The sequence below is a fragment of the Sapajus apella genome, unplaced genomic scaffold (assembly GCF_009761245.1).
Source record: "Sapajus apella isolate SASKATOON/1434 unplaced genomic scaffold, GSC_monkey_1.0 scaffold21, whole genome shotgun sequence".
In the NCBI taxonomy this organism is placed as follows: domain Eukaryota; kingdom Metazoa; phylum Chordata; class Mammalia; order Primates; family Cebidae; genus Sapajus; species Sapajus apella.
In genome coordinates this window covers 12646913-12656243 of record NW_022436961.1, presented here as the reverse complement: position 1 = coordinate 12656243, position 9331 = coordinate 12646913, and the positions used below count along the sequence as shown (strand labels likewise).

At 43.8% G+C, this 9331-nt stretch overlaps 1 protein-coding gene across 2 annotated transcripts in view; it reads right to left on the bottom strand.

The window, feature by feature from the left end:
- Nucleotides 1-9331, bottom strand: part of GSR (glutathione-disulfide reductase) — a 67809-nt gene that overhangs the window by 31159 nt on the left and 27319 nt on the right. For both annotated transcript variants that reach the window (XM_032288289.1, XM_032288288.1), the window contains exons 2-4: nt 6575-6601; nt 2486-2574; nt 441-510 (exon numbers count right to left, since the gene is read on the bottom strand). In XM_032288289.1, coding sequence (XP_032144180.1) covers nt 441-510; nt 2486-2571 — 156 coding nt within the window. In that variant the 5' untranslated portion in view covers nt 2572-2574; nt 6575-6601. The remainder of the gene's footprint in view (nt 1-440; nt 511-2485; nt 2575-6574; nt 6602-9331) is intronic.

Genomic DNA, 9331 nt, shown 5'->3' with positions numbered 1-9331 from the left:
GTGCACACCTATAATCCTAGCTACTTGGGAGGCTGAGGCAGGAGAATTGCTTGAACCTGGGAGGCAGAGGTTGCAGTGAGCCGAGTTTGCGCCACTGTACTCCAGCCTGGCAACAGAGCAAGACTCCATCTCAAAAAAATATATATACATATATATAAAGTAGCTGGGTGCGGTGGTGTGCACCTGCAGTTCCAACTACTCCGGAGGCTGAGGCAGGAGAATCACATGAACCAGGGAGGCAGAGGTTGCCGTGAGCCCAGATCGTGCCACTGCACTCCAGCCTGGAGAGAGCGCGAGACTCTGTCGCAAAAAAAAAAAAAACCCAACAACAATAATAATAATCAATCAATCAATCAATAGGGCTACAGTTAGGCAAGACTTGGTTGACTACTCAAGAAGGGAACAGCTCATTCTCAAAGTTAAAAACCCAACATACACACCTTTGTGAGATTGTTTTGATAGATGGTATTCAGGCGGCTCACGTAGGCATCCCGCTTTTCCTTAATAACACTGCAATGAAACCAAGTCAGTACTCAGAAACAGGATCTTCCACCTCCAGTTAGTTAACTAAAGCATCTGTCTCTGAACACCCAGAGCAGAGAATCACTGTCAACAGGAACTGCAGTGAGTGTCTCCAAAGACAGTCATCCCTTCCCTGTGTCATTCTGCTGCCCATGTGTTAAAAGCCTCTGTGCCACTCAGTAGAGAACGCACTCGGTTGGCATGGTCTTTCTGCACAGAAGACAAGGATAAATGCTTTGGCACAATGCCTTGGACATGGTGTGCCTAGGACGTGGTAGCCACTTAATAAATATTTGTTAAATAAATAAATTTGCTGGGCGGGTGTGGTGGCTCATGCCTATAATCCCAGCACTTTGGGAGGCCGAGGCGAGCAGATCACCTGAGGTTGGGAGTTCGAGACCAGCCTGACCAACATGGAAAAACTCGTCTCTACTAACACCACAAAATTAGCCAGGTGTGGTGGCGCATTCCTATAATCCCAGCTACTCAGGAGGCTGAGGCAGGAGGATTGCTTGAACCCGGGAGGTGGAGGTTGTGGCGAGCTGAGATGGTGCCACTGCACTCTAGCCTGGGTAACAAGAGCGAAACTCTGTCTCAAAAATTAAATAATAAATAAATTTGCTAAATTTCTTCAAAACTTTTATGGCTTCAAAAGATTTACAGCAGTTCCTTAAACAGTTAAACACACAACTGCCATATGTCCTGGCAATTCCATTTCTAAGTACAGACCCAAAAAAAAAACTGGAAGCAGAGACCTGAACACCTGTACACGAATGTCCATAGCAGCATTGCTCACAATAACCAAAAGGTAGAAACAACTCAAAAAGTCATTAACGAATGAATGGATAAACAAAATGTGGTTTTATCCACATGATGAAATATTTGCCTCAAAAAGGAATGAAGGCCAGGCGCAGTGGTTCACACTTATTATCCCAGCACATTGGGAGGCTGAGGCAAGAGGATCGCTTCAGCTCTGGAGTTGGAGACCAGCCTGGGCAACACAGTGAGACCTCATCTCTACTAAAAACAATAAAAATAAGAATAAATCAGGCAGGCATGGTGACACATGCCTGTTGTCCCAGCTACTCAGGAGGCTGAAGTGGGAGGATAGCTTGAGCCCTGGAGCTGAAGAATGCATTAAGCTATGATTGCACCACTCCACTCCAGTGTGGGCAACACAGCAAGACCCTGTCTTTAAAAAAAAAAAAGAAACAGGCCGGGCGCGGTGGCTCAAGCCTGTAATCCCAGCACTTTGGGAGGCCGAGGCGGGTGGATCACGAGGTCAAGAGATCGAGACCATCCTGGTCAACATGGTGAAACCCCATCTCTACTAAAAATACAAAAAATTAGCTGGGCATGGTGGCGTGTGCCTGTAATCCCAGCTACTCAGGAGGCTGAGGCAGGAGAATTGCCTGAACCCAGGAGGTGGAGGTTGCGGTGAGCTGAGATCGCGCCATTGCACTCCAGCCTGGGTAACATGAGTGAAACTCCGTCTCAAAAAAAAAAAATAAAAAGAAACAAATGAAGTTCTGATACATGCTACAACATGGACAAACCATGAAAACAAAACACACAAGACATAAGGGAACAAATATTGTATAATTCCACCTTTATGAGGTTCCTAAAACTGGCAAATTCACAGAGACAGAAAGCAGAATAGAGGTTCCCAGGGGCCAGGGAGAGAAAAGAATAAGGAGTTAGTGTTTAATGGGTTGAGTTTCTGTTTGGGGTGGCAGAAAAGTTCTGGAAGTGGATAGTGGTGATAGCGGTGACAACTGTACAACAATGTGAATGTGCTTAATGGCACTCAATTGTGTACTTAAAAATGGCTAAACTGTAAATCTCATATTGTGAATATTTACCACAATTCCTCCCCCATCCCTAAAAAAGTTTATGGCTCACTTAGTTATGAAAGAAAGATATCTACACTTGGAAACTGAACCCTCTGAGTGTTGACACTTACCGCCAATTGAATTTACCCTCACAACTTGGAAAGCCATAATCACCGTGATCGTGCATGAATTCAGAGTGGACAGCTGTGTTCCACATTACCTGTTTAAAAAATAAATAAATAAAAGATCCAAAACAGCAGGGCATGAGTCCTCAGGGAAAGAAGGAGTCATAAATGAATGGTAACTAGGTAACAGCAGATAAAAATACTGCCCTTTAAATTAAAAACAAACCTGGCTGGCCACAGTGGCTCACACCTGTAATCCCAGCACGTTGGGAAGCCAAGGCAGGTGGATCACTTGAGGTCAAGAGTTTGAGACCAGTCTGGCCAATATGGCAAAATCCTATCTCTACTGAAAATACAAAAATTAGCCAGGCATGGCAGCGCACACCTGTAGTCCCAGCTACTTTGGAGGCTAATGTGCGAGAACCACTAGAACCCTGAGAGCAGAGACTGCAGTGAGCCGAGATCACACCACTGCACTACAGCCTGAATGACAGAGAGACTCGGTCTCAAAAAAAATAATAATAAATAAAATCTACTACATCTTGCTAACTTAAAACTATTTATTTATTTATTTATTTATTATTTTGAGACAAAGTCTTGCTCTTTTGCACAGGCTGGAGTGCAGTGGTACAATTTCTGCTCACTACAACCTCCACCTCCCGAGTTCAAGCAATTCTCCTGCCTCAGCCTCCTGAGTAGCTGGGATTACAGGCGCATGAGACCATACCCAGCTAATTTTTGTATTTTTCGTAGAGACAGGGTTTCACCATGTTGGTCAGGCTGGTCTCGAACTCCTGACCTCGTGATCTGCCTGCCTTGGCCTCCCAAAGTGCTGGGATTACAGGCATGAGCCACTGCACCTGGCTAACAATTTTTTGTGTACGTGCCATGATTTGGATAGAATTTTTTTTTAAGAGAAAAGGGGAAAGATATTAAAAACAGACTAAAAAGAAACAAAAACAAGGCCAGGCACAGGGGCTCATGCCTATAATCCCAGCACTTTGGGAGGACAAATGAGGTCAGGAGTTTGAGACCATCCTGGCTAACACGGTGAAATCCCGTTTCTGATAAAAATACAAAAAAGCAGGGCACAGTGGCTCACACCTATAATCCCAGCACTTTGGGAGGCTGAGGCAGGCAGATCACTTGAGGCCAGGAGTTTGAGACCAGCCTGGCTAACATGGTGAAAATATCCTGTGTCTACTAAAAATACAAAAATTAGCCAGGCATGGTGGTGCATTCCTGTAATCCCAGCTACTTGGGAGGCTGAGGCTGGAGAATCATTTGAACCCAAGAGGCAGAGTTGCAGTGAGTCAAGATTGCGCCACTGCACTCCAGCCTGGGCTACAGAGCCAAACCCCATCTCAAAAAAAAAAAAAAAAACCAAAAACCAAAAACCAAAAAAAAAGTTAGCTGGGCATGGTGGTGCAAGCCTGTGGTCCCAGCTACTCATGAGGCTGAGGCAGGAAAATCACTTGAACCTGGGAGATGGAGGTTTCAGTGAGCCAAGATCACACCACTGCATTCCAGTCTGGGCAAGAGTGAGACTCCGTCTCAAAAAAAAAAAAAAAAAAGAAACAAAAACATATATAAATGTCTACAACATGTGATCAGAAGAAATAAGTAAAACATAGTATGTTAGAACAAAACATTACAAAATCAGTTTACTGGCCGGGCGCAGTGGCTCATGCCTGTAATCCCAACACTTTGGGAGGCCCAGGTGGGCAGATCACCTGAGGTCAGGAAATCAGCCTGTCAACATGGGGAAACCCTATCTCTACTAAAAATATGAAAAATTAGCCAGGCTTGGTGGTGGGTGCCTGTAATCCCAGCTACTCTAGAAGCTGAGGCAGAAGAATTGCTTGAACCGGGAGGCAGAGGTTGCGGTGAGTTGTCGTGCTATTGCACTCCACCCGGGGTGTCAAAAGCAAAACTCTGTCTAAAAAAAAAAAAAAAAAAAAAAAAAAGGCTGGGTGTGGTAGCTCATGCCTGTAATTCCAGTACTGTAATTCCAGTACTTTGGAGGCTGAGGCAGGCAGATCGCTTGAGGTCAGGAGTTCAAGACTAGCCTGGTCAACATGGTGAAATCCCAAATCCAAAAATACAAAAAAAATAGCCAGGCACGGTGATGCACGCATGTAATCCTAGCTACTCGGGAAGCTAAGGCAGGAGAATCCTTGAACTCGGGAGGCAGAGGTTGCAGTGAGCCAAGATTGTGCCATTGCACTCCCACCTGGGCAACAAGAGCAAAACTACATCTCAAAAAAAAAAAAAAAAATCAGTTTACTGTGCAGTAGTAGCCCAGTGGTATCTTTTCAAAAAAATAAACTTGTACCAGTCAACACAAAATTTACTACCATAACTAGTTTAAACTATGTGAAACCACCTTATAATTAATTTATATAATTAATACTGTCATAATTGCATGGCTCCAAGTAAAATAGGTTCCAAAAACTATGACTAATAGGAAAGGAAATAGTTGAGGGAAAATATCCCAGAGAAAAAAAGTCTTCCTAAGACAGAAAGAAAAAACATCTACCTATACCAGGGAGCGGATTTCAAAAAAGCTTCTTGGAATTAAACTCAGGTATGCATCACTGATGAGATTAGGAGATTTGCTTACATAATACCAAAAAGATGACAATTTAAAATGGAATGTCATTAACAAAGGTGGTAAGCTTGAGATTATAACATGTTGAAAGTACATTCAAATGAGAGGTAAAATTCTTTGCAAGTATAAGCAAGAGGCAGCTTTAGAAATAAGAGTTGCTGTTTCTTCCTCTTTGTCAAGGATAACAAAATGAATTCATTCAATGTGACCTGCACCACAGATGTTAATACCAAAAAAATCACTAACATGATACAGAAAATCCATGAGCCCACAGAATGTAAGAGTATTGGATTCAACAGTTTGGTTTGTTGGCTGGGTCTTCCTGCTGAGAAAAAAACTATCCTGTGGTATAGATGACCAAACTAAATTACCAGGCCATGGCTGAGCTTGGAGGCTCATGCCTGTAATCCCAGCATTTTGGGAGGCCGAGGTGGGTGGATCACCTGAGCTCAGGAGTTCGAGACCAGCCTGGCCAACATGGTGAAGCCCCATCTCTACTAAAAATACAAAAATCAGCCGGGTGTAGTAGCAGGCACCTGTTATCCTAGCTACTCAGGAGTCTGATTCGTGAGAATCGCTTGAACTCGGGAGACAGAGACTGTGGTGAGCTGAGATGGAGCCACTACACTCCAGCCTGGGAGACAGAGTGAGACTCCATCTCAATCAATCAATCAATCAATCAATAAAAATAAGGAATTAAAAAAAAAAAAAACTGGCCAGGTGCAGTGGCTCACATCTGTTATCCCAGCACTTTGGGGGACTGAGGCAGGTGGATCACCTGAGGTCAGAAGTTCGAGACCAGCCTGACCAACACTGTGAAACCCAGTCTATACTAAAAATACAAAAATTAGCTGGGCATAGTGATGGGCACCTATAATCCCAGCTACTTGGGAGGCTGAGGCAGGATAATTGCTTAAACCCGGATGTGGAGGTGGCAATGAGCTGATATCGTGCCATTGCACTCCAGCCTGGGTGACAGAGTGAGAGGCCATCTCAAAAAATAAATAAATATTAAAAAAATTAAGCCAGGCGCGGTGGCTCAAGCCTGTAATCCCAGCACTTTGGGAGGCCGAGGCGGGTGGATCACGAGGTCAAGAGATCGAGATCATCCTGGTCAACATGGTGAAACCCCGTCTCTACTAAAAAAATACAAAAAATTAGCTGGGCATGGTGGTGCGTGCCTGTAATCCCAGCTACTCAGGAAGCTGAGGCAGGAGAATTGCCTGAACCCGGGAGGCGGAGGTTGCGGTGAGCCGAGATCGCGCCATTCCACTCCAGCCTGGGTAACATGAGTGAAACTCCGTCTCAAAAAAAAAAAAAAAAAATTAAAACCACAAATCAAACAAAAACAATACTATAGCTTAAGCCACTTTTAGTGGGGTCTCAGGGTTTTTCTGCAGAAAGAATTTTAACTGATATATTTGGAAACATTCTTATTCAGATTATGATGTACCAAATAGAAAAAGGATTGAGAAAAATTCTACCTTTTTGGGTACACATCCAACATTCACCTGGAAAAAAATAGAGACAAACGTCAATAATACTGAATTCAAAGCATCAAACAAATCTGCAAGAAATGCATGTTAAGCATCAAGCAAGGAGACTTGGTTCTCAGTCACAGTGTACTAAATTCTAGTGACTTTCTTTGTTTAAAAAGATAGGAACATTATTTTCCATCTGTGATGAGGGAGAGAAGTTTATTCATCAGCATTTTCTCAAGGAAAACAGACAGAGAAAGAACAATCAGCCCATTTGAGCAGCTGTCTTAGAGGACTTCCAGGAAAAGTACCCTGGAATACATGGAGAAATACCCAAGATAGGCCAGGCATGGTAGCTCATGCCTATAATTCCAGCACTTCGGGAGCTGAGGCAGTTCGACTGCTTCAGCCCATGAATTCAAGACCAGCCTCGGTAACAAGTGAGAACCCATCTCTACAAAAAAAAAATTAGCTGGGTGTGGTGGTGTACGCCTGTGGTCCCAGCTACTCAGGAGGCTGAGGTGGGAGGACCACTTGAGCCTGGGAGGTCAAGGCTGCAGTGAGCCATGATTGTGCCATTGTACTCCAGCCTGGGTGACATTGCAAGACCCTGCCTTTAAAAAAAAAAAAAAAAAGGGCAAAAATTCTGAAAATTGGGGAAATCGTGAATACCCACCCAAAGCACAAAAATCTAAAGTACATGGCGTAGAACTTGGGATATTGATTAACCATAGTAAAGAAACTTGAGGAGGGCCGGGTGCGGTGGTTCACGCCTATAATCCCAGCACTTTGGGAGGCCGAGGCGGGTGGATCATGAGGTCAAGAGATCAAGACCATCCTGGTCAACATGCCCATCTCTACTAAAAATACAAAAAATTAGCTGGGCATGGTGGCACACGCCTGTAGTCCCAGTTACTTGGGAGGCTGAGGCAGGAGAACTGCTTGAACCCAGGAGGTGGAGGTTGCGGTGAGCCGAGATCGCGATTGCACTCCAGCCTGGGTAACAAGAGGGAAACTCCGTCTCAAAAAAAAAAGAAACTTGAGGAAACCTAAATAAATATTAGATCTCATAAAATGACTTTACTACTAGGCATTTGGCCTAAAGAAGTAACTGAAGATGTAGAAGGATAAATGCACAAACACACAGATGATCATGTTATGTACAAATATATATTTGATTACAATCATTTCCATTTCACTATTAGTTGATATACAGAAAAATACTTAAGGAATAAAAGTAGAAAAAGCAAGACCCAGAAAATTACTTTTTTTTTTTTTTTTTTTTTAGACAAAGTCTCGCTTTGTTGCCCAGCCTAAACTGCAACGGCATGCTCTCGGCTCACTGCAACCTCCACCACAGGTATTCAAGCAATTCTCCTGCCTCAGCTTCCCGAGTAGCTGGGGCTGCAGGCGCACATCACCACACCAGGCTAATTTTTGTATTTGCAGTAGAGATGGGGTTTCGCCATTTTGGCCATGCTGGTCTTGACTTCCTGACCTCAGGTGATTCGCCTACCTCAGCCTCCCAAAGTGCTGGCTGGGATTATAGGCACGAGCCACTGCACCCAGCCAGAAAACTACATTTTTTTTGAGACTGAGTCTCACTCTATCACTCAGGCTATAGTGCAGTGGCGAGATGCAACCTCTGCCTCCTAGGTTCAAGTGATTCTCGTACCTCAGCCTCCAAAGTAGCTGGGATTACAGATGCCCACCATCACACCTGGCTAATTTTTGTATTTTTAGTAGAGACAGGGCTCTACTATGTTGGTCAGGCTGATCTCAAACCCCTGACCTCAAGTGATCTGCCCACCTTGGCCTCCCAAAGTGCTGGGATTACAGGCATAAGCCACCATGCCCAGCCAAAAACTACATTTTTTAAAAGATACTTTAAATAATATTTTTCATCTGTCATATTGGCAAAACATTTTTTTCTATTTCCATAATTAGTATTTACTTTTAAATTCATAATCATGAATGCAAGATTACAATAGTAACCCAAGAGATGAGGTACGTAGTACTTATCATTTGTCCTCTGGAGGAGAGAAATACAGAAGATGGTTAGGGTAAGTCCATAGTGACCTCATCTATAACAGACTATTCACTTTAAATTAAGTTGACGGTGGCTTTATGTGAACAAAACGATCTACCTAGTTCACTAACTCCCAGAAGGCTTTTTCAGATACCCTGCTGTGATGCAACCAATCTCAAAAATTATTTGAAAACCATTTAGATTGGCAAAAATTTTAAAGGTTGACTGTAACTAGTCTTAGCAAACGTATCCCGATTGGACAAGCAATTCTACTTGTGGGAATGTAACCTACAAAAGTAGTCACATATCCTGCTCCTGTGTCCAAAGATGCATTTATAAGGATATTTCCTGAACTTCAGTCATAATGGGTAACTACAGACCCATTATCCATTAGAAGGGAAGTATTAAATAAATTGTTGTACACTGAGTCTGAGGAATATTCTGCAGCCATTTAAAAAGGGCAAGGTAGGGCCGGGCGCGGTGGCTCAAGCCTGTAATCCCAGCACTTTGGGAGGCCGAGGCGGGTGGATCACGAGGTCAAGAGATCGAGACCATCCTGGTCAACATGGTGAAACCCCGTCTCTACTAAAAATACAAAACATTAGCTGGGCATGGTGGAGCGTGCCTGTAATCCCAGCTACTCAGGAGGCTGAGGCAGGAGAATTGCCTGAACCCAGGAGGCGGAGGTTGCGGTGAGCCGAGATCGCACCATTGCACTCCAGCCTGGGTAACAA